We start from the raw sequence: 25955 nt of genomic DNA, 5'->3' as shown, positions 1-25955 counted from the left end.
TATGTGGCACCTTATCGACTGCCTTTTGGAAATCCAAATATACTGCATCCATTGGTTCCCCATTATCCACCCTGCCCATTATTTTCTCAAAGAACTCTAATAAATTTGTCAGACACGATTTCCCCTTCATAAAACCATGTTGACTCTCCTTGATTGTATTATGAGTCTTCAAATGTTCTGCTACTACTTCCCTAATAATGGATTCTAGATTTTCCCAATGACAGATGTTAGGCTAACTGGTCTATAGTTACCTGTTTTCTGTCTCACTCCCTTCTTGAATAGAGGTGTTACGTTTGTGGTTTTCCAATCCGCTGGGACCTTTCCAAAATCTAGTGAATTCTGGAAGATTACAACCAATGCATCCACTGTCTCTGTAGCCACTTCCTTTAAGACCCTCAGATGCAAGCCATCAGGTCCAGGGGACTTGTCAGCCTTTAGACCCATTAGTTTACCTAGTACTTTTTCTCTAGTGATAGTGATTGTTTTTAGTTCCTCCCTCCCCTTTGCCCCTTTGATTTTCTACTATTATTGGTACATTATTACTGTGAAGACAGATACAAAATATCTGTTCAATTCCTCTGCCATTTCCTTGTTTTCCACTATTATTTCCCCAGTCTCATCCTCTGAGGGACCAATGTTTGCTTTAGCTACCCTCTTCCTTTTTATGTACTTGTAGAAACTTTTACTGTCAGTTTTTATATTTCTTGCTAGTTTACTCTCATAATTTATTTTCTCCCTCTATTATTCCTTTAGTCATCCTTTGCTGGTTTTTAAAGTTTTCCCAATCTTCGGGCTTACCAGTAATCTTTGCCATGTTGTATGCTTTTTCTTTTAACCTGATACCATCCTTTACTTCCTTAGTTAGCCATGGTTGGTTCACCCTTTTTGTGGAGTCTTTCCTCCTCACAGGATATATTTTTGTTGTGAGTCATAAAATATCTTTTTAAATGTTTGCCACTGCTTATCCACCATCATACCATCGAATCTGTTTACCCAGTCCACTTTAGCCAATTCCGCCCTCATTCTTTATAATTGCCCTTATTTAAGTTTAATACAATAGTTTCAGACCCAATGACCTCAATGGAAATAAAAATCGGGAGAGATTTAAAATGGGCTGCCGATTCGATTTGTCTCCCGTTTTACACTACCGCACAAAGTCAAAATCAACCCCCCTGTGTTTTAAATTATATATGAACATACGTAAATGAAGGAGAAGAAAAGACCAGTTGGTCATGGTGTGACTTCCAACCACCAGCCATGTAATCTTCTGGGAGAGACAGAAAACCAGAGAAAAAACTGTAAGCCAATTTTGGAGAAAAACTCTGGGAAATTCCTCTCTGACCCCAGAAGCAATCAAATAATTTTCAGGTGACTGCAGTGACTGAGCGACACCCCCTCTCCAACACCCATCTACATTCTGTATGAGGTTATGTGGTCCTCAATCAGGAACTTGTCCAGCTCCCTTTTGAATGCCAGTAGTGAATCCGCACTTCCTGCCTGCTATTCTGGTGTAAAAAGCCCCAGCTCTAACGGCCTATTTGTGGTAACTGAGGGCCTTTAAACCAGGTAACACTGTATTGGCCCTTCTCTGAACCTTTTCCAGGGACACTCTCGCTCACCATGTGAGGGGACCAGAACTGGACACCGTATTCTAAAAGGACCCTTGTACAAAGACAAAATAATATCCCTTGTTTTGTATTTAGTCATCATGGCACTACATCCGAACACTATTTGTTTTTGTAATAGCCTCACAGCACTGGTCATGACCCTCTAATAATTAAAGCACTATCACATTCAGGTCCTTCTCCTACTCAGCAGGCTTGAACACGAAACCCTGCAGGGTGTATACATGCTTGACTTAGCTCCTATCTAGGCGCCTAATGGACATACTAAAAGATATCTGCCAGATCAGGGCCCATTCCCCCATTGTATCTAGGTCTTCCTGCACCTATTTTTCTCACCCAAGGTACTTAGACCTGAGCATATCATTGTTTCATCTGCAGACCTGCAGATAGTTTCCCCAACACCTTCATCCAGATCATTGATAAACAAAAGAGCAATGGCCCTAACACCAATCCCTGCGGGGTACCACTAGTAACCAGTCCCAGGCAAAACCACAACCATTAATAACTACTGTCCATGTAGGAACAACCAGCTCCTTATTCAACCTGAAATCTGCCTGCTAATCCCACAGGACCCGACTCAGGTCTAAGTACCTTAGATGAGAAAAATAGGTTGCAGGAAGACCTAGATACAATGGGGGAATGGGCCCTGATCTGGCCAATATCTTTTAGTATGTCCATTAGGTGCCTAGATAGGAGCTAAGTCAAGCATGTATACACCCTGCAGGGTTTCGTGTTCAAGCCTGCTGCGTAGGAGAAGGACCTGGGTGTGATTGTGCTTTAATTATTAGAGGGTCATGACCAGTGCTGCGAGGCTATTTTTCTTTTTTTTTCATTCGTTCACGGGATGTGGGCATCGCTGGCAAGGCCGGCATTTATTGCCCATCCCTAATTGCCCTCGAGAAGGTGGTGGTGAGCCGCCTTCTTGAACCGCCGCAGTCCGTGTGGTGACGGTTCTCCCACAGTGCTGTTAGGAAGGGAGTTCCAGGATTTTGACCCAGCGACAATGAAGGAACGGCGATATATTTCCAAGTCGGGATGGTGTGTGACTTGGAGGGGAACGTGCAGGTGGTGTTGTTCCCATGCGCCTGCTGCCCTTGTCCTTCTAGGTGGTAGAGGTCGCGGGTTTGGGAGGTGCTGTCGAAGAAGCCTTGGCGAGTTGCTGCAGTGCATCCTGTGGATGGTGCACACTGCAGCCACAGTGCGCCGGTGGTGAAGGGAGTGAATGTTTAGGGTGGTGGATGGGGTGCCAATCAAGCGGGCTGCTTTATCTTGGATGGTGTCGAGCTTCTTGAGTGTTGTTGGAGCTGCACCCATCCAGGCAAGTGGAGAGTATTCCATCACACTCCTGACTTGTGCCTTGTAGATGGTGGAAAGGCTTTGGGGAGTCAGGAGGTGAGTCACTCACCGCAGAATACCCAGCCTCTGACCTGCTCTCGTAGCCACGGTATTTATATGGCTGGTCCAGTTAAGTTTCTGGTCAAGGTGACCTCCAGGATGTTGATGGTGGGGGATTCGGCGATGGTAATGCCGTTGAATGTCATGGGGAGGTGGTTAGACTCTCTCTTGTTGGAGATGGTCATTGCCTGGCACTTATCTGGCGTGAATGTTACTTGCCACTTATGAGCCCAAGCCTGGATGTTGTCCAGGTCTTGCTGCATGCAGGCTCGGACTGCTTCATTATCTGAGGGGTTGCGAATGGAACTGAACACTGTGCAGTCATCAGCGAATATCCCCATTTCTGACCTTATGATGGAGGGAAGGTCATTGATGAAGCAGCTGAAGATGGTTGGGCCTAGGACACTGCCCTGAGGAACTCCTGCAGCAATGCCCTGGGGCTGAGATGATTGGCCTCCAACAACCACTACCATCTTCCTTTGTGCTTGGTATGACTCCAGCCACTGGAGAGTTTTCCCCCTGATTCCCATTGACTTCAATTTTACTGGGGCTCCTTGGTGCCACACTCGGTCAAATGCTGCCTTGATGTCAAGGGCAGTCACTCTCACCTCACCTCTGGAATTCAGCTCTTTTGTCCATGTTTGGACCAAGGCTGTAATGAGGTCTGGAGCCGAGTGGTCCTGGCGGAACCCAAACTGAGCATCGGTGAGCAGGTTATTGGTGAGTAAGTGCCGCTTGATAGCACTGTCGACGACACCTTCCATCACTTTGCTGATGATTGAGAGTAGATTGATGGGGCGGTAATTGGCCGGATTGGATTTGTCCTGCTTTTTGTGGACAGGACATACCTGGGCAATTTTCCACATTGTCGGGTGGATGCCAGTGTTGTAGCTGTACTGGAACAGCTTGGCTAGAGGCGCAGCTAGTTCTGGAGCACAAGTCTTCAGCACTACAGCTGGGATGTTGTCGGGGCCCATAGCCTTTGCTGTATCCAGTGCACTCAGCCGTTTCTTGATATCACGTGGAGTGAATCGAATTGGCCGAAGACTGGCTTCCGTGATGGTGGGGATATCGGGAGGAGGCTGAGATGGATTATCCACTCGGCACTTCTGGCTGAAGATGGTTGCAAACGCTTCAGCCTTGTCTTTTGCACTCACGTGCTGGACTCCGCCATCATTGAGAATGGGGATGTTTGCAGAGCCTCCTCCTCCCGTTAGTTGTTTAATTGTCCACCACCATTCACGACTGGATGTGGCAGGACTGCAGAGCTTTGATCTGATCCGTTGGTTGTGGAATCGCTTAGCTCTGTCTATAGCATGTTGCTTCCGCTGTTTAGCATGCATGTAGTCCTGAGTTGTAGCTTCACCAGGTTGGCACCTCATTTTTAGGTACGCCTGGTGCTGCTCCTGGCATGCTCTTCTACACTCCTCATTGAACCAGGGTTGATCCCCTGGCTTGTTGGTAATGGTAGAGTGAGGAATATGCCGGGCCATGAGGTTACAGATTGTGCTGGAATACAATTCTGCTGCTGCTGATGGCCCACAGCGCCTCATGGATGCCCAGTTTTGAGCTGCTAGATCCGTTCTGAATCTATCCCATTTAGCACGGTGGTAGTGCCACACAACATGTTGGATGGTGTCCTCAGTGCGAAGACGGGATTTCATCTCCACGAGGACTGTGCGGTGGTCACTCCTACCAATACTGTCATGGACAGATGCATTTGCGACAGGTAGATTGGTGAGGACGAGGTCAAGTAAGTTTTTCCCTCGTGTTGGTTCGCTCACCACCTGCCGCAGGCCCAGTCTGGCAGCTATGTCCTTCAGGACTCGGCCAGCTCGGTCAGTAGTGGTGCTACCGAGCCACTCTTGGTGATGGACATTGAAGTCCCCCACCCAGAGTACATTCTGTGCCCTTGCTACCCTCAGTGCTTCCTCCAAGTGGTGTTCAACATGGAGGAGGACTGATTCATCAGCTGAGGGAGGACGGTAGGTGGTAATCAGCAGGAAGTTTCCTTGCCCATGTTTGACCTGATGATATGAGATTTCATGGGGTCCAGAGTCAATGTTGAGCACTCCCAGGGCCACTCCCTCCTGACTGTATATGACTGTACCGCCACCTCTGGTGGGTCTGTCCTGCCGGTGGGACAGGACATACCCAGGGATGGTGATGGAAGAGTCTGGGACGTTGGCTGAAAGATATGATTCTGTGAGTATGGCTATGTCAGGCTGTTGCTTGACTCGTCTGTGGGACAGCTCTCCCAATTTTGGCACAAGTCCCCAGATGTTAGTAAGGAGGACCTTGCAGGGTTGACTGGGCTTGGTGTTTTGCCGTTGTCGTGTCCGGTGCCTCGTGGTCCGTCCGGTTTTATTCTTATTATGACTTTTCGTAGCGAGATTTTACAACTGAGTGGCTTGCTAGGCCATTTCAGAGGGCAATTAAGAATCAACCACATTGCTGTGGGTCTGGAGTCACATATAGGCCAGACCGAGTAAGGGCGGCAGGCTTCGTTCCCTAAATGACATTTGTGAACCAGATGGGTTTTTACGACAATCCGGTAGTTTCATGGCCATCATTACTGATACTAGTATTTTAATTCCAGATTTTTATTTAATTAATTGAATTTTTAAAAAATTAATTAATTGAATTTAAATTCGCCAGCTGCCGTGGCGGGATTTGAACTCATGACTCTGGATTTTAGTCCAGGCCTCTGGATTACTCGCCCAGTAACATAACCACTATGCTACCATATTACAAAAATAGATAGTGTGTTCGGATGTTTTGCCATGATGACTAAATACAAAACAAGGGATATTATTTTGTCTTTGAACAAGGCCTCTTCTAGAATTTAGTAGCCTTTTGTGAAGCACCTTGTGAGAGGTTTTTTTTGAAAATCAAGATACAAAGTCAATCGGGCGACTGACCTCCACCAAGCTTGGAAATACTTCAAATAATTCAACCAGGTTGCTGAGATAGGAGCCATGTTGAGATTCTCTAATAAACCCTTCTCTGTTAAGGTGGGCATACAGTTTATCTTTGATGATCCCTTCTAGCAACTTGCCTATAACTGAAGTCAAACTAATGGGCCTGTAATTTCCTGGTTCTGACTTATTTCCCTTTTTAAATATAGGCATTTCATGTAAACAGTCCCAGAACCCAGTAAGATGTTAAAAATACAAGCAAGGGGTTCACAGAATATAGCCCCCATCTCTTTGAGCACACTGAGGTGCGTGCCGTCTGGGCCAACTGATCATCTGTTTTGAGATCCCTCATTCTGGCCAGGACTATATTCACATCCACTTTCAATTTTAGCATTAACCCTACGATATATTACTTATGACTGATATGAAGAAATCATTTAAAAACTGCCGCATTCTGGTGGGGATCCCAAATCCTTCAATGGTCTCATATAGTCCTTAATAGACCTTTGACTTCTAACATAAAGAAAGAAAATCTTGCATTTATAGAGCGCCTTTCACGACCTCAGGACGTCCCAAAGTGCTTTACTTTTTACTTTGAAGTGTGGTCACTGTTGTAATGTAGAAAATGTGACAGCCAATTTGCGCACAGCAAGGTGATAATGACCAGGTAATCTGTTTTAGTGATATTGAGGGATAAATATTGGTTGAGAGTTGAAAAAGACCTTGCCATTACTACCACAGCTATTTTCCAATGTCCTCTCCAATGACCTTTTAGCTGCTCTGATAGCAGCTTTCGTTGCCTCCAGCTGAGTTTGATATCCCTCCCTGTTTTCCTGAGTTATTGGGGTCAATTTTAATTTCTATAGCCTGGGGTTAAAGGGGGGAGGGGTGTAACAGTCTCAAGATGCTGTCAGTAGCCTTACCGCTCCATTAACAATGACGAAGAGGCCAGCAGCATTTTGAAAGGGGACTACCGCTTGGTGCCCGCAAGAAGCCTTAATCCGGTGAGCTCCATGGGGATGCCCATTTGGCACCGGCCTGATGTTAATGAGGCTGGTGCCTCATTTGCCACAGATACGAAAGATCAGCCATTACACTCCGCCGGTCAGTCGCCCAAAAGTCCAAATCATCCCCATTTTTCTTCAAGCCTGTGAAAATATTTCTGCTTAAGTTTAATTTGTATTTGGATGTGACCAGTTATCGAGTTTGGTTTGGTTTTACTATGTGCCCCTCTTTTAACTTTAGGGCATGCCGTCTTCTCTTTGGAGTGAGTTTTAATATGCAACGGTGGCTGTAACTGGCCATAAATGTACAAAAAGAACTGTAACATTGAAGATTTTTTCAGTAAAATTTCAATGGAACTGTTCATGAAAATGTTTGTAAAAAACGATTGAATTCAAAAGTGATGTGTTCTGTCCTTGTGAGCACGAATATCGGTTACCAGCTTCATCACTTGGCAGAATTCTTTTCCCTTCCACATATTAAGAATCTATCACCAAGAAGTAAAAAGCTGTTTTAAAATGAGCAGAATACATTATAATGTTGAATTTTATATTAAAAATAATGGGAAATATATCTCCGGACCTGTCTAAGAATATCCATGCTGGCATGTACTGGGATTACCAATTGGAATGCACTGTTTTGGAGTGAAACAGTGGATCTGGTCATAAAGTTGCCGCCTTTGGTAAGGACAATTTCAGCAAAATTCTGCACAGAAAAGTCTCAAACACACAAAAAGCAGATGGTGAGTGTCCAAACTACTGCCCAAAGTGCCATGACTCATACCTAACCAGTTCATGAGAACACAAAAATTTGCTTGGTCCTGGTCCCCAAATCCCTCCCCCGTTGTGAAAGTTAAAATATTGAATAACAGTCAAAATTAAATCAGGTAGGTGGTCATCTTTATTAAACACACTCATTTCACAAGTTAAATTCAGGCATTGTCCAATCGGGAATGGCTGTGTTGCTTTTGCTTTGCTTGCGTGGTGTGGTGGGTATGAATGTGAGTGTGAATGCGTGTGTGCGGTGAGTGTGAATGAGTGTGTGCGGTGGGTGTGAATGAGTGCGCGTGCGTATGGTGGTTGTGAGTGTGTGTGTGGCTGTTGGTACTAGTTGGATATTGTGACGGGGGGATCTGTAGGCTGGATCAATGAGCTCGAACGAGTCCAATGGCCTCCATATTTATCTTGTAACCTTTGATGTCACAATAAGTACCATTAAAATATACAATACATTTATATATTTAGAAACTGAGGTGGAGAATTGGCCAGACCCACAGTGCAGAACGCCCATCAAGGTTGAGAAATATGAATTAAAAACAGTGATTAGGTGACACTAGGCTTGGGTTTAAGTTCCTAATGATTGTAGGAGGAAAGAAAGGCTGAGGAAGGTGAAGAGTTCCACGTACTAACAGAGTACAGAAGTGCTCTTTCTAGGCAGTTTCTCTGATTTGCTGCCTGGTTATTTTAATAAAATGGCTGTCCCTTGCTGTCGGCCATGTAAACAGTAAGGTTTCCTCTTGCATCCTGATCTTGTTCAATAGCTTCGAACAATGACTTGAAGTTTCCAGCTCCAAAGCCCTTCAAGAGAAAAAGAATCACATACAACACACATTGTCAGTGAGAGATGATGTTCACAGATACACTTGGCTGCTAAACAGGTTCTGAACAGAGCAGTACTGCTGACTGAGAACAGAAGGACTGAACCTGTAACTCTGTCCAAGTCTGCAACATGATGGCGACTCCGCAGTGAATACCTGGTGTTACTGTGTTCTGCATGAGTCACTGCTTGTCGTCTGGTACGGTCTGTCCATCAGTTTTGTGGTATTTGCACATTACTTTGTCATTTGTGTACTTAAATCAGTTTACTGTCACGGGCAGGTGGAGTGCCCTGGAATCGATTTAAGTGCCTCTTCCCAACAATGACGTAGTGGGTAAAAGCACTGAACTATACAAACCAGAGGGCCCCAGGTTCACCCCCTGCTCTGTGCTCACTTCTCGTTTTCAGGTAGGGTGCTGCAAATGGCCCCAATGCCTATATTGAGGGGAAATATCAGCTGGGGTTCCTGCTCCTGATCGCTATTCAGTGACCCTCGCTGGAAAGTGTGTGGGTATGTTGGATGAGAACAGGTTGGGGCTCAGCTCTGATACCCCCCACAATTGAATGCTCTGACATCACTCGCTGTCTATTCTCACACCTGAAGCATAGCCACGTGGGTGAGGTAATGGAGGGGCTGCTAATCCTTGTGGAAACGTATGCCAGCAACTGCCAACAGCTTCAGGAGAAGAAAATAAATAATTACAGCCTGCCAATGGGCACGGCGAAAGGTCTGCCAATGGGCACATTGTTGATTCCTTTGCAACTGTACTAAGGACCTTGAGAACACTCTCGGGCGTTTGTGATATATAGCAAGGTGTGCACACTCGTGAAAGAAGAAGTGCCACCTTGGCGCAGACTTAATGGGCTGAATGGCCTACTCCTGTGCTGTAACCTTTGTATGAATCTTGTCCCTGGCTCAATATACAGGCATTTACTCCCATGTCTCAGTACCAGTTACCCCTCAGGATGGAGTTCATTCCTCTCAACTCCTCACATTGTGAGTTACTGATCTGACCCAAGAGAGCTGCCTCAGAGGGTGAAGGGCACCAGCCGCGTGATTGGGTGAAGGGCACCAGCTTCGTGATTGGGTGAAGGACGCCAGCCTCGTGATTGGGTGAAGGACGCCAGCTTCGTGATTGGGTGAAGGGCACCAGCTTCGTGATTGGGTGAAGGACGCCAGCTTCGTGATTGGGTGAAGGACGCCAGCTTCGTGATTGGGTGAAGGACGCCAGCCTCGTGATTGGGTGAAGGGCGCCAGCTTCGTGATTGGGTGAAGGGCACCAGCTTCGTGATTGGGTGAAGGATGCCAGCTTCGTGATTGGGTGAAGGGCGCCAGCCTCGTGATTGGGTGAAGGGCGCCAGCTTCGTGATTGGGTGAAGGGCACCAGCCTCGTGATTGGGTGAAGGGCACCAGCTTCGTGATTGGGTGAAGGGCACCAGCCTCGTGATTGGGTGAAGGGCGCCAGCCTCGTGATTGGGTGAAGGGCGCCAGCTTCGTGATTGGGTGAAGGGCGCCAGCTTCGTGATTGGGTGAAGGGCACCAGCCTCGTGATTGGGTGAAGGGCGCCAGCTTCGTGATTGGGTGAAGGGCACCATCAGCAGAGGGATGAGACGGGGAGCAGCCTCAACACTCGGACTGGAACATTCGAGGGAATTCAAAAATCTCAGTTTCTGTAGACGTTCCAGGGAAGGAATGAGATTGAAAAAGAAAATTATTGTTTAGGAATGAACATGAGAATATTGTTTATAAAAATGACTACTTCATAATGAACTCTTGCAGGATTAATTCACATGTTCGCAGACAGGATGCCGAAGTATAATAATACACGTGTATAGGTCGGGGGGGGGGCTGTCATATACATCTGAAGGTTCAAGGCACTGTAATGTGCATTTGTACAGGTAAAGAACAGTGTAATGTGCATATGGGGGTGCCATAATGTGCAACTGTACAGGCAGAGGAGGACTGTATTGTGCACCTGTACAGGCAGGGGAGGACTGTAATGTGCACCTGTACAGGCAAGGGAGGACTGTAATATTCACCTGTACAGGCAGGGGAGGACTGTATTGTGCACCTGTACAGGCAGGGGAGGACTGTAATATTCACCTGTACAGGCAGGGGAGGACTGTATTGTGCACCTGTACAGGCAGGGGAGGACTGTAATGTGCACCTGTACAGGCAGGGGAGGACTGTAATGTGCACCTGTACAGGCAGGGGAGGACTGTAATGTGCACCTGTACAGGCAGGGGAGGACTGTAATGTGCACCTGTACAGGCAGGGGAGGACTGTAATGTGCACCTGTACAGGCAGGGGTGCTGCAACCTTCACAAGGGGTGGGGTTGATGCTGCACCTACATGTGCATGGTTGGGTGCAGAAGTACTGTACTCACAAAGTGATTATATCTCTGTATGACCTCCAGGAAGAGCGTGGGCCTGTCTTGGACAGGTTTGGTGAAGATCTGCAGCAGGTAGCCTTTATCATCAAAATCCACAAGAATCTTGAGCTCCTGTTACAGAAGTGACACACAATGAGCAGTTTCCATGTCGCGCACTCTCACCAGCGGCTATTCATTGTACTATAGACAAAAGGAAATGATCCCATTTACCCAGACACATTGGGATAGATTTACACCCCGAGCGGACACAGGGTAGCCTGCCTATAGTCCCGGTGGGAGGTCCAGTCCATTTTGATGGCTTGACCTCATTAAGCATTCAGCTGGCGGGCTGCGGGTGGACAACGAGATACGCAGAGCAGCCCAGCAGCTCTGGGCTACCACAGTCTCGGCTGGGCAGCCTGGCTGGCCTCCAGGCTGGAAGAAAGTAGGTGGGTTGGGATGGGGAGGATGGAGGGGGAGGACCTGGAGTGGCAGTGCGCCAGGCTGGTTTGGTGGAGCCCGGGGGGAGCATTCCTGCTCTTCCCTCCCTGCAGGAGCTTATCTGCTGGCTCCTTTTGGACCGAACCATCAGCTGATACTTGCACACTCTGCCCAGTACTCTCCTAAAATGGCAAATGGGGTCCTGTGTTCATTACCAGACCCCCATTTACATTTTAAATGAGCCCACCATGTGAGTCAGGCTGGCAATCCGGCTGGCCAGCGGTAGGCCTGGTGGTAGTTTGCCGTGGCAGCAAAGGCAGAAAGAGGGTGGTAAGTCATTCCCCACCAATGTCAGAGTGTTTTTGCCCCGTTTCAGCTGGGTGGGGGGCCTCAAAATCTGTCTCATTATCTCCGTGACTATTGAATGAGGCAACTTCTCCACCTTCCCATCTTCCCCCTCAACCACATTTCCGAATAGCCACACGTCTGACCACAAGATCATTATGGATGAGGAAGGCAATTCAGCTCCTCTTAGTTCATCCATCCAGAGAGATCCTATCACTCTCCAGCCCCCTCCTGCCCACCCCCCTCTCCCCCCCCAAAACATTGCAGCCTCCAATTGTCTATTTAGTGATTCCAGGCTTCTGCACTCCTCTATCTGGAAGTTTATTCCACATGTTGATTACTCTTTGTGTGACGAGGAATATCTTGGTATTTGTCCCAAAAGTGCCCTTCTCTAGTTTTAATTTGTGAACCCTGGTTTTCCTCCTGTGTTTTAATTTAAAGAAATATTCTGAGTTAACTTTCTCTATACATTTAACAATCTTGTATATATCTATAAGGTCACCTCAGCCACCTCCTTTCTAGGCGGAAAAGCCCAATTTTTTCCAGCCATTCCGCATAACTTATTTCCCTGGCACTGGGGATTGGCTTTATGTCGCTGTCTCGTTTCTTGGCGACCAGGAATGTAGACAAGTATTCACGTTACGGTCTGTCTGGATCACTAGAAAGTGCGATCATTACCTCCTCGGACTTGTATTCTACTGTTTGGCTAATGATGGTATGTGTCTGCATTGGTTAGTTGTACAATCTGCCTCCTTCAGTGTGAGATACGCTCCAGGGGGCATTGATTGTTTAAGTGAAATTGGTGCCAGCAAGTTCAAGCATGGAACTGTCAACATGGTGAGATCTCGGGGGAGGGAGGTTGGGGGGGTCTCTAGGGAGGTGCCAAGAAGCAGCCGGGCATTTCGCAGCAAGAGATCGCCTGCACTCCCAGGACTGTTGGCTCTGGCAATGCATAACTCCTTTACCAGTGGGCTATAATGTAGGGCCTCGAGGCATCAATTCAGCAATGGCATGTGGCCCAGGGAGCTTAAAGTAAACACGGGATTATTTTTACTTCTTTACGACCATTGTGGGTACACAAAGAACAATTTGTGCTGTTTATGCTGAATTCAATAATGTGAAACAATTTGAAAGCTTTTAGAGACAATGTTCGTCAACATGTGACTGAAGATTTGGTGGAAATTAATATCAGACATGCAGTTGCTCAAAAGTTGGATTTGTTGCCCAGCTTGGGCTGGTACAGCTGGCAACAGCCATTTACATTCGTCACCAGTGGCATTTTGACCCCGATGGAAGGGGTCAAGACCACTTCACAGGGTGGTGTTCCGAAGTGTAGTTCTACTTTGTTTGTATTACGGGCTTGCTTTCCGTAGTAGGCTTGCCTCCACAGGCACTGCTGTAATATAAACACCATTGAGGGCATGTACTTGTTCCAAGTACACAGTTTCTTTTTGATGAAACCTAATACATGTAATGTTTTGAGCGAGATGCTGTGAAGGGAGGGGCTTCTCACCCTTTGCTGAGGCTGCCTGTTTAATTGTTTGGCTGAGTTTTGTTTTCAGTCTCTGCATTGTGGGATCTGGAATGTGTCTCCTCAAATGTACCTGTAACTTATCCAGGTCCTCTTTCACCTTGATTTTCGCTGTTTTTAATTTTTCTTTCAGCTGATCGTAGTAAGAGTCTGGGCTGCTCAGGAACTCCATCCCACGGCTTTGTAAATTTATAATCTGGCAACAGATGGGAACCGTAATCAGTCATACATCAAACCGCAGCTCTCTGCCTTTAAAAATTAGAAGTACCACCAAATGATCGTGAGAATGATAACAACATCACCGCCTCATAACAGTCTGAGGGATGGGCACAGTCGCAGTATCACCGTGTCCTAACCCAGCCCGAGGGATGGGCACAGTCACAGTATCACCGTGTCCTAACCCAGCCCGAGGGGTGGGCACAGTCACAGTATCACCGTGTCCTAACCCAGCCCGAGGGATGGGCACAGTCACAGTATCACCGTGTCCTAACCCAGCCCGAGGGATGGGCACAGTCACAGTATCACCGTGTCCTAACCCAGCCCGAGGGGTGGGCACAGTCGCAGTATCACCGTGTCCTAAAACAGCCCGAGGGGTGGGCACAGTCGCAGTATCACCGTGTCCTAACCCAGCCCGAGGGGTGGGCATAGTCGCAGTATCACCGTGTCCTAAAACAGCCCGAGGGGTGGGCACAGTCACAGTATCACCGTGTCCTAACCCAGCCCGAGGGGTGGGCATAGTCGCAGTATCACCGTGTCCTAAAACAGCCCGAGGGGTGGGCACAGTCACAGTATCACCGTGTCCTAACCCAGCCCGAGGGGTGGGCATAGTCGCAGTATCACCGTGTCCTAACACAGCCCGAGGGGTGGGCACAGTCACAGTATCACCGTGTCCTAACACAGCCCGAGGTGTGGGCACAGTCACAGTATCACCGTGTCCTAACACAGCCCGAGGGGTGGGCATGGGGGCATAGTCGCAGTATCACCGTGTCCTAACACAGCCCGAGGGGTGGGCATGGGGGCACAGTATCACCGTGTCCTAACCCAGCCCAAGGGGTGGGCACAGTCGCAGTATCACCGTGTCCTAACCCAGCCCAAGGGGTGGGCACAGTCGCAGTATCACCATGTCCGAACACAGCCTGAGGGGTGGGCATGGGGGCACAGTATCACCGTGTCCTAACCCAGCCCGAGGGGTGGGCACAGTCGCAGTATCACTGTGTCCTGACACAGCCCGAGGAGTGGGCATGGGGGCACAGTCACAGTATCACCGTGTCCTAACACAGCCCGAGGGGTGGGCACAGTCACAGTATCACCGTGTCCTAAAAAAGCCCGAGGGGTGGGCACAGTCACAGTATCACCGTGTCCTAACACAGCCCGAGGGGTGGGCACAGTCACAGTATCACCGTGTCCTAACCCAGCCCGAGGGGTGGGCACAGTCGCAGTATCACCGTGTCCTAACACAGCCCGAGGGGTGGGCATAGTCGCAGTATCACCATGTCCTAACCCAGCCCGAGGGGTGGGCATAGTCGCAGTATCACTGTGTCCTAACCCAGCCCGAGGGGTGGGCATAGTCGCAGTATCACCGTGTCCTAACCCAGCCCGAGGGGTGGGCATAGTCGCAGTATCACTGTGTCCTAACCCAGCCCGAGGGGTGGGCATGGGGGCATAGTCACAGTATCACCGTGTCCTAACCCAGCCCGAGGGGTGGGCACAGTCGCAGTATCACCGTGTCCTAACACAGCCCGAGGGGTGGGCATGGGGGCACAGTATCACCGTGTCCTAACCCAGCCCGAGGGGTGGGCATGGGGGCACAGTATCACCGTGTCCTAACCCAGCCCGAGGGGTGGGCATGGGGGCATAGTCGCAGTATCACCGTGTCATGACACAATCTGAGAGGCAGACTTGCATCATGTGACACCTCGATAACAGAAAAACTTCCCCAATGGCATTATAAAGATTTATAAAGTTTCCAATATTTGTCACCTCCACCTCTAACTTTCAGAAACCCACAAGGAACCTCACAAATTAGAGTTTAAAAATATCACTGATCCTTAAGTCTCAGCTAAGTAATAACATAACACCCCACCCCTGCAGGGACCACACATACCAGAATCCCCCCAGGTTCAGGTTCAGCTCTGTGATGAGTCTCGGCAAAGTAGGAGTTCTACAGTTAGCCTCACCTCCCCTGGTTAGAGTGGGGAGAATAAGCCAGGGTCCTTGTTCCTCATCACTACCTAGTGATCCTTTGGAAAATGCACCTGTATGGACATTGGGTGAGGATGCAATCAGACTCACAGCAAACCCACGTTCACTCTCCAGGTTCACATGTGAAAAATGGTCACTGAGACAAGGCACCACAGTGCAAGTGGACCAGGTGTCCCTGTAACTGTACCATAGCATGTTCTCTCTCAGAGAAGAGTCTGTCTCTATTCTAGGTTTAAAGTACAACAGTGAGATGGTGGTGGGGGGAGGGGGGGTTCAGAGAAGGGTCTGTCCTTATTCTAGGTTTAAAGTACAACAGTGAGATGGTGGTGGGGGGAGGGGGGGTTCAGAGAAGGGTCTGTCCTTATTCTAGGTTTAAAGTACAACAGTGAGATGGGGGGTGGGTTCAGAGAAGGGTCTGTCCTTATTCTAGGTTTAAAGTACAACAGTGAGATGGGGGGGGGGTTTCAGAGAAGGGTCTGCCCTTATTCTAGGTTTAAAGTACAACAGTGAGATGGGGGGGGGGGTTCAGAGAAGGGTCTGTCCTTATTCTAGGTTTAAAGTACAACAGTGAGATGGGGGGTGGGTTCAGAGAAGGGTCTGTCCTTATTCTAGGTTTAAAGTACAACAGTGAGATGGGGGGGGGGGTTCAGAGAAGGGTCTGTCCTTATTCTAGGTTTAAAGTACAACAGTGAGATGGGGGGGGGGGTTCAGAGAAGGGTCTGTCCTTATTCTAGGTTTAAAGTACAACAGTGAGATGGGGGGTGGGTTCAGAGAAGGGTCTGTCCTTATTCTAGGTTTAAAGTACAACAGTGAGATGGGGGGGGGGTTTCAGAGAAGGGTCTGCCCTTATTCTAGGTTTAAAGTACAACAGTGAGATGGGGGGGGGGGTTCAGAGAAGGGTCTGTCCTTATTCTAGGTTTAAAGTACAACAGTGAGATGGGGGGTGGGTTCAGAGAAGGGTCTGTCCTTATTCTAGGTTTAAAGTACAACAGTGAGATGGGGGGGGGGGGTTCAGAGAAGGGTCTGCCCTTATTCTAGGTTTAAAGTACAACAGTGAGATGGGGGGGGGGGGTTTCAGAGAAGGGTCTGTCCTTATTCTAGGTTTAAAGTACAACAGTAAGATGGGGGGGGGGGGTTCAGAGAAGGGTCTGCCCTTATTCTAGGTTTAAAGTACAACAGTGAGATGGGGGGGGGGTTCAGAGAAGGGTCTGCCCTTATTCTAGGTTTAAAGTACAACAGTGAGATGGGGGGGGGGTTCAGAGAAGGGTCTGTCCTTATTCTAGGTTTAAAGTACAACAGTGAGATGGGGGGGGGGTTCAGAGAAGGGTCTGTGATGTTCCAGTTGCTGCCAGCAGAGGGCGATGTGTCTGTTTATATATTAAAAAACACTTGTACAAGGTGTCGGAGCGCCACCTGCCGGTACACACAGGATACTACACGGTGAACCAAAGCGGGAGGAATTGGGCTTCGGCAGCAGTCCGTTTAACACTCCGCCCAATTTTCCTGGAGTGTAAAACAGGCTGCCGATTCGCCACCACCCGTTTTCACTACCGCCCAAGACTTGATCATCAACCCCCAATTGCCTGAACTGCTCCCACCCCCTGTAACAGGGAGAGAAGATTAAGATGGTTTTGCTCATGAACGCAGGAGTAAAATAAGAAATGGTAAGCACCAGTGAGTAGCAGCTTTGTATTTCTTAGAGTTGCTTAATGGCTGGTACTGGAAGAATCACAGGAGAATTGCAGCCAACAGGGAGAAAACGCTTTAATTTTAATTTTATCCAGCTCCAATGGCAAAACGATTCCTATTGGCTAATCAAAGGCTCAGGGGGTCCCTCTCTACAGTCGAGCAACTATCAGGGAGGGTCTGTCTTTCATCAAGTTGAATCTGTAATTGACTCATGCTGTTCGTGATCAAAGAAGTACAATGATTACATCAGGGCTGCATGGAATAAACTGAGGGCTAAGGTGAAAATATAACCATGTGACTCACGGACTGAATGATATCTGAGGTGTTGAGAGCGATGTGCTGCACTCCAGGTCCACCATAGTAATCCACGTACTCCTAGAGCAAGAGAAGGTCGGAGAATGAGAGAAATCATTCAAACAATCTGCCAGGCACTTCTATTTCAAACACTGTGAAACCGTGGGGTGTTTCTCCATCCCTTACCACACCCTGTATAATAGGCACTGCCACCCCTTCCCAAACTCTATAATAGGCACTGCCACCCCTTACCACACTCTATAATAGGCACTGCCACCCCTTCCCAAACTCTATAATAGGCACTGCCACCCCTTACCACACTCTATAATAGGCACTGCCACCCCTTACCACACTCTATAATAGGCACTGCCACCCCTTCCCAAACTCTATAATAGGCACTGCCACCCCTTACCACACTCTATAATAGGCACTGCCACCCCTTACCACACTCTATAATAGGCACTGCCACCCCTTACCACACTCTATAATAGGCACTGCCACCCCTTCCCAAACTCTATGATAGGCACTGCCACCCCTTACCACACTCTATAATAGGCACTGCCACCTCTTACCACACCCTGTATAATAGGCACTGCCACCCCTTACCACACTCTATAATAGGCACTGCCACCTCTTACCACACTCTGCATAATAGGCACTGCCACCTCTTACCCCACACTATAATAGGCACTGCCACCTCTTACCACACTCTGCATAATAGGCACTGCCACCTCTTACCACACTCTATAATAGGCACTGCCACCCCTTACCACACTCTATAATAGGCACTGCCACCCCTTACCACACCCTGTGTAATAGGCACAGCCACCCCTTACTACACCCTGTATAATAGGCACTGCCACCCCTTACCACACTCTGCATAATAGGCACTGGCATCCCTTACCACACTCTATAATAGGCACTGCCACCCCTTACCACACTCTGCATAATAGGCACTGCCACCTCTTACCACACTCTGCATAATAGGCACTGCCATTCCTTACCACACTCTGCATAATAGGCACTGCCACCTCTTACCACACTCTGCATAATAGGCACTGCCACCTCTTACCACACTCTATAATAGGCACTGCCACCCCTTACCACACTCTATAATAGGCACTGCCACCCCTTACCACACCCTGTGTAATAGGCACAGCCACCCCTTATTACACTCTGCATAATAGGCACTGCCACCTCTTACCACACTCTGCATAATAGGCACTGCCATTCCTTACCACACTCTGCATAATAGGCACAGCCACCCCTTACCACACTCTGTATAATAGACACAGCCATTCCTGAAGTCTAGCTTTTCCATTTACTGCTGTGTCTCACACTTGGTGAGATTTTCAATCAGTTTTAAAAAGCAAATCAAACATCCAATCCCACACCAGGTAGTCATCCCCATCCCACCCCACCCCATCTTCTAGCCTAGCCCACCTTGGTTTTTCCTCACCAACCGCCCCCACCCCCCGCACCCGAACAGCTCCCTAGCAAAAATTGTCCCCTCTGATTATATGGGAAGTAGAGGCAGTGATGCTTGTTAGTGTGTGTCAAGGGGAGATTGCTGAAGAGGCAGCGAGTGGTGCTCACACCTGGATCTGCGATTTTTTCTTTCCTGCAGCTGGCTCGTTGATGGGCATTTTGATGGTCTCTTCGTAGTTGGCCACGACAATGGAGCGCAAGGAGCTGTAATTCGTGTGGATCTGTTTGTCATCCACTGACCAGTACCGGTGAAACATTAGACATTTCTGGTACCTGAGAAAAAGGTCAGAGTTCATTTTACTGAGTTAAAGCCACTTTGGACTACAACGTTCAACAGTACTGCTGCAGAGGAGATTACTTGAGGGATGGGCAATGTCTCTGAGGTTCTCCAAAATACTCATCCCTTTGCAATGGATAATGTACCTGACCAGCCTACACAGGGTCTCCCTCATGGACACAAACTGATGTGTAGCAGTGCACTGTTCTCTCTCTGAGTGCTGCTCCTGGCTTTTCTGTATATCCTGCTGTCATGCTGTGTGCTTGTGTTGGATTCTCTGAGTGTACAGGATTTTACACTGATGCATATCCCAGAGCATCATATGGACTCCATGATCCAAATTGCCCCACCCTCAATTGATGAGGTCTGTGACCAAAACCACCTCACCCTCACTGCATGGGGTTCATGACCCAGATTACCCATCATCACCACATGGGGTTCATGACCCAGATTACCCATCATCACCACATGGGGTTCATGACCCAGATTACCCATCATCACCACATGGGGTTCATGACCCAGATTACCCATCATCACCACATGGGGTTCATGACCCAGGTTACCCATCATCGCCGCATGGGGTTCATGACCCAGATTACCCATCATCACTGCATGGGGTTCATGACCCAGATTACCCATCATCACCGCATGGGGTTCATGACCCAGATTACCCACCATCACTGCATGGGGTTCATGACCCAGATTACCCATCATCACCGCATGGGGTTCATGACCCAGATTACCCACCATCACTGCATGGGGTTCATGACCCAGATTACCCATCATCACCGCATGGGGTTCATGACCCAGATTACCCACCATCACTGCATGGGGTTCATGACCCAGATTACCCATCATCACTGCATGGGGTTCATGACCCAGATTACCCATCATCACTGCATGGGGTTCATGACCTAAACTGCTCTGCCCTGCTCTCGCTGCATGGAGTTCATGGCCAAGACTGTTTCAGCCTCGCTGTGTGGAGTCCACATCCCAGACTATCCCATGTGCACTTCAAATGGCTCTCGTCACAACTTCCTTCAGCGAAATATTGGGAAGACCAAAGCCATTGTCTTTGGCCCTGACACAAGCTCTGTGCCCTCACCACCAATTCCATCTCCATCTTTGGCCACTGCCTCCGGTTGAACCAGACTGTTCACAACCTCGGTGTCCTGTTTGACTCTGAGCTCAGCTTCTGACCTGGTATCCTCTCCATCACAAATACCTCTTACTTCCACCTTCATAATATCTCCCATTTGTCGCTGGAACCCTCACGCATGTCTTTTTCTCACCTCCAGACTCAATTACTCCAATGATCTCTGGCTAACCTCCCATCCAATCTCCATAAACTTCAGCTCATCCAAAACTCTGCTGCTCATATCCTATCCCACAACAAGTTTCACTCACCCATCACACACATCCTTGCTGACCCACATTGGCTCCTGGATCCCCACGCTTCAAATTTAAAATTCTAACCTTATGTTTAAATCCCTCCATGGCCTCACCCCTCCCTATCTCTGTAACCTCTTCCAGACCTACAGTTTCTGTCCCCTGAATTCTCCATTGATCCGACTCTGGCCTCTTGAACATCCCCCACTTCCATTTGCCCCGTTATTAGTGGCCGTGCCTTCAGCAGCCCAGGTCCTAAGCTCTGGAATTGCCTCCCTAAGTGTCTCCACCTCTCTCTCCTCCCTTAAAACTGACCTTAAAACCTACCTCTTTGACCAAGCTTTTGGCCACCCCCCCCTAATCTCTTCTTCTATGGCTCAGCATCCATTTTTCTTATGCCTTTGTGAAGCGCTTTGGGATGTTTTTCTACATTAAGGATGCTATATAAATGCAAATTGTCATTGTTCTTGTTGTCCTAAATCACCCTTCCTATGCTGTGTGGGTACTATGTCTAGACTGTCCCATGCTCACTGCAAAGGGACCATGTTCCAGACCAACCTCCCTTGATTATAGGGGATAAAACAGAGGATGCGTTTTGATTGTATATGAGAGACTGACTCATACCATTCTACCACGGGCACCATCTTATCATCTGGTTGGTTTCCCACAATGTGGTCAATGAAATTCAGACACCCGGAGGGACTGGAACAGAGAAACAAATATCAGAACAATTCCAGCAGCAATCAAGACAATCTTGTTTTCATAAAGTACAAAGTCTGCAATATACTTGAGTACCTTGTCCGAGTACAGTATACATTGGTACTCATCTGAGTACAGAATGCACGGGTACTTACTTGGCTACAGTATACTCGGGTACTTACCTGGGTACAGTATACATGCATACTCATCCGAGTACAGTATACATAGGTACTTACCTCAGTACAGTATATTTGGGTACTTCCCTGGGTACAGGATACTCTGGTACTTACCTGGGTACAGTATATATGGGTACTTAACTCAGTACAGTTAACACAGGTTTATTTCATCATAAACCCGTGTGGCCCAGGCCCTCACATTTGGCCTTGACCAAATTTACTTTTCATGTGTCCTTGAACCTCTATTCATGGCCTTTTTCATTGGAGAGGCGGGTGCAGAACTGCACCCATCAGTGTGAGGGGAGAGGGGGGTGCAGAAATGCACCCATCAGTGTGAGGGGAGAGGTGGGTGCAGAAATGTGAGGGGAGAGGGGGGTGCAGAACTGCACCCGTCAGTGTGAGGGGAGAGGGGGGTGCAGAAATGCACCCATCAGTGTGAGGGGAGAGGCGGGTGCAGAGCTGCACCCGTCAGTGTGAGGGGAGAGGGGGGTGCAGAAATGCACCCATCAGTGTGAGGGGAGAGGTGGGTGCAGAAATGTGAGGGGAGAGGGGGGTGCAGAACTGCACCCGTCAGTGTGAGGGGAGAGGGGGGTGCAGAAATGCACCCATCAGTGTGAGGGGAGAGGCGGGTGCAGAGCTGCACCCGTCAGTGTGAGGGGAGAGGGGGGTGCAGAACTGCACCCATCAATGTGAGGGGAGAGGGGGGTGCAGAACTGCACCCATCAATGTGAGGGGAGAGGGGGGTGCAGAACTGCACCCATCAGTGTGAGGGGAGAGGGGGGTGCAGAAATGCACCCATCAGTGTGAGGGGAGAGGCGGGTGCAGAGCTGCACCCGTCAGTGTGAGGGGAGAGGGGGGTGCAGAACTGCACCCATCAATGTGAGGGGAGAGGGGGGTGCAGAACTGCACCCATCAGTGTGAGGGGAGAGGGGGGTGCAGAACTGCACCCGTCAGTGTGAGGGGAGAGGCGGGTGCAGAACTGCACCCATCAGTGTGAGGGGAGAGGGGGGTGCAGAACTGCACCCGTCAGTGTGAGGGGAGAGGCGGGTGCAGAAATGCACCCGTCAGTGTGAGGGGAGAGGGGGGTGCAGAACTGCACCCGTCAGTGTGAGGGGAGAGGGGGGTGCAGAGCTGCACCCATCAGTGTGAGGGGAGAGGCGGGTGCAGAACTGCACCCATCAGTGTGAGGGGAGAGGGGGGTGCAGAACTGCACCCATCAGTGTGAGGGGAGAGGCGGGTGCAGAGCTGCACCCATCAGTGTGAGGGGAGAGGCGGGTGCAGAGCTGCACCCATCAGTGTGAGGGGAGAGGGGGGTGCAGAACTGCACCCGTCAGTGTGAGGGGAGAGGGGGGTGCAGAACTGCACCCATCAGTGTGAGGGGAGAGGGGGGTGCAGAGCTGCACCCATCAGTGTGAGGGGAGAGGCGGGTGCAGAGCTGCACCCATCAGTGTGAGGGGAGAGGGGGGTGCAGAACTGCACCCATCAGTGTGAGGGGAGAGGGGGGTGCAGAAATGCACCCGTCAGTGTGAGGGGAGAGGGGGGTGCAGAACTGCACCCGTCAGTGTGAGGGGAGAGGGGGGTGCAGAAATGCACCCGTCAGTGTGAGGGGAGAGGGGGGTGCAGAACTGCACCCGTCAGTGTGAGGGGAGAGGGGGGTGCAGAACTGCACCCATCAGTGTGAGGGGAGAGGGGGGTGCAGAGCTGCACCCATCAGTGTGAGGGGAGAGGCGGGTGCAGAGCTGCACCCGTCAGTGTGAGGGGAGAGGGGGGTGCAGAACTGCACCCATCAGTGTGAGGGGAGAGGGGGGTGCAGAAATGCACCCGTCAGTGTGAGGGGAGAGGGGGGTGCAGAACTGCACCCGTCAGTGTGAGGGGAGAGGGGGGTGCAGAAATGCACCCGTCAGTGTGAGGGGAGAGGGGGGTGCAGAACTGCACCCATCAGTGTGAGGGGAGAGGGGGGTGCAGAAATGCACCCGTCAGTGTGAGGGGAGAGGCGGGTGCAGAAATGCACCCGTCAGTGTGAGGGGAGAGGGGGGTGCAGAAATGCACCCGTCAGTGTGAGGGGAGAGGGGGGTGCAGAACTGCACCCATCAGTGTGAGGGGAGAGGGGGGTGCAGAAATGCACCCGTCAGTGTGAGGGGAGAGGCGGGTGCAGAGCTGCACCCATCAGTGTGAGGGGAGAGGGGGGTGCAGAACTGCACCCGTCAGTGTGAGGGGAGAGGGGGGTGCAGAACTGCACCCATCAGTGTGAGGGGAGAGGGGGGTGCAGAGCTGCACCCATCAGTGTGAGGGGAGAGGGGGGTGCAGAACTGCAACCATCAGTGTGAGGGGAGAGGGGGGTGCAGAAATGCACCCGTCAGTGTGAGGGGAGAGGGGGGTGCAGAACTGCACCCGTCAGTGTGAGGGGAGACGGGGGTGCAGAAATGCACCCGTCAGTGTGAGGGGAGAGGCGGGTGCAGAGCTGCACCCATCAGTGTGAGGGGAGAGGGGGGTGCAGAACTGCACCCGTCAGTGTGAGGGGAGAGGGGGGTGCAGAACTGCACCCATCAGTGTGAGGGGAGAGGGGGGTGCAGAGCTGCACCCATCAGTGTGAGGGGAGAGGGGGGTGCAGAACTGCACCCATCAGTGTGAGGGGAGAGGGGGGTGCAGAAATGCACCCGTCAGTGTGAGGGGAGAGGCGGGTGCAGAGCTGCACCCATCAGTGTGAGGGGAGAGGGGGGTGCAGAACTGCACCCGTCAGTGTGAGGGGAGAGGGGGGTGCAGAAATGCACCCGTCAGTGTGAGGGGAGAGGCGGGTGCAGAGCTGCACCCATCAGTGTGAGGGGAGAGGGGGGTGCAGAACTGCACCCGTCAGTGTGAGGGGAGAGGGGGGTGCAGAACTGCACCCATCAGTGTGAGGGGAGAGGGGGGTGCAGAGCTGCACCCATCAGTGTGAGGGGAGAGGGGGGTGCAGAACTGCACCCATCAGTGTGAGGGGAGAGGGGGGTGCAGAAATGCACCCGTCAGTGTGAGGGGAGAGGCGGGTGCAGAGCTGCAACCATCAGTGTGAGGGGAGAGGGGGGTGCAGAAATGCACCCGTCAGTGTGAGGGGAGAGGGGGGTGCAGAAATGCACCCGTCAGTGTGAGGGGAGAGGCGGGTGCAGAGCTGCACCCATCAGTATGTGTTACAGTATTCCTGAGAGTGGCACTCAAATGAGGCACTGGCTGGGATAATGGCCTTTGACAAAATATTAGTGACTACCGTACACTGTCTACTTTCAGCTGTGGTGATCTCCTCTGACTTTGACTGACCCTTCACCATATATTCTGCTCCAGCCATATTGTACTGTGTATACGAGGGAGGCTTGAAATGAGCCTGGTTTGGGATGTGATTAAACAGAAGACAAGGATGGGCAGTGCCACTGGCTTCAAGTCCTAATATGCTGCAGCACCGAGTGTTTGGACAAGTGTTGGCACCGACCATTGAAGGCAGCACAAACACGGCCTTCAACGTGTCCAGTAAGGATAGGGTTGCCAATTCTGGTTGGACTTATTCCATCACATGACCTCTTGTTTTCACCTGACCACCCAATCAAACAGCCTCTTTTGCCATTTTCCATATTTTTATAGCTAATAAACAAAAGCATTCAAAGAAAATGGAAAAAAAACACAATGTTTTAATGCCCCTATTATTCTTCTGGGTTGTTCACAGCAGTGTCCAGGAGTTTAATCTTTAATTCCTGGAGACTCCAGGACAATCCTGGAGGGTTGGCAACCCTATGTAAGGACCAAGATCTCACTGGAGGTAATGGGTGAGCAGCTTTTACAATTCACTGGAATCCTGCTTTGATGGTGCCCTAACCCTTTGTACAATCTACTAAAATTCCCAGAGTAAAAGTTTCCAAATAGATTGATCCACTCACAGTTTGGAAAGGAGTGGGTCCCTGAAGAGAGGCTCCTTGTATCCGGGCAGGAAGAGGCCCTGGTAAGGACCCAGATACTCCACAAAGGTGTGTGTTGTGTCCCCATACTGAAAGCGAGCAGAGCAAAAGATGTTACAACCAAACTATGCTGTCTCTGACCTTTTTATTTAGACTCTTTGTTGAAAGGCCAGGGCTCGCAATGCAGGGACCATCAATGTTGACAAGAGGAGATAAGTCAGGAAGTGACGATGAGGTGACACCAAGCCCGTGGATTCTAAGGGAAAGGGAAGACTGAGGAGGTGAGTAGTTCTGTACCTTTGTGGTCCTGTAATTGTGCAATGAATCTAGATTTCAACACAGTGAAGAGGAAGGGTGTGTAGGACAGGGTACTTGGAGCTTTGGAGGAACAAGAGAGAAGAGTTCAGAGTGACTGTCGTATTATAACTGAATGTAACGTTAAACCTTCAGATTTTATTAAAATAACGCAGGGTGCCCAGTTGTAGGCCTTGGGCCCTGAGCCTTGGCATTTGGACCCACACAATAAAGCAACTCAGAACTATTTGTGTTTATTCTTCATTTGCCAATTTGTCCTGATTGCATTTTGTGGGCCTGG

The 25955-nt window shown here is 49.7% G+C and overlaps 1 protein-coding gene across 1 annotated transcript in view; it reads right to left on the bottom strand.

Annotated features, from left to right (window-relative positions):
- Window positions 1-7822: 7822 nt before the first annotated feature.
- The window catches only part of hpda (4-hydroxyphenylpyruvate dioxygenase a), a 47879-nt gene continuing 29746 nt past the window's right edge, over window positions 7823-25955 (bottom strand). The window contains exons 8-14 of the mRNA XM_068008111.1: window positions 25343-25449; window positions 21190-21267; window positions 19010-19172; window positions 17421-17492; window positions 13300-13422; window positions 10925-11041; window positions 7823-8517 (exon numbers count right to left, since the gene is read on the bottom strand). Of these exons, the coding sequence (XP_067864212.1) occupies window positions 8404-8517; window positions 10925-11041; window positions 13300-13422; window positions 17421-17492; window positions 19010-19172; window positions 21190-21267; window positions 25343-25449 (774 nt within the window). The 3' untranslated portion in view covers window positions 7823-8403. The remainder of the gene's footprint in view (window positions 8518-10924; window positions 11042-13299; window positions 13423-17420; window positions 17493-19009; window positions 19173-21189; window positions 21268-25342; window positions 25450-25955) is intronic.

This window comes from Heptranchias perlo, chromosome 28, assembly GCF_035084215.1.
Source record: "Heptranchias perlo isolate sHepPer1 chromosome 28, sHepPer1.hap1, whole genome shotgun sequence".
Classification (NCBI taxonomy): Eukaryota; Metazoa; Chordata; class Chondrichthyes; order Hexanchiformes; family Hexanchidae; genus Heptranchias; species Heptranchias perlo.
The sequence above is the reverse complement of the archived record's forward strand: the minus strand, read 5'-3'. Positions and strand labels throughout refer to the sequence as shown.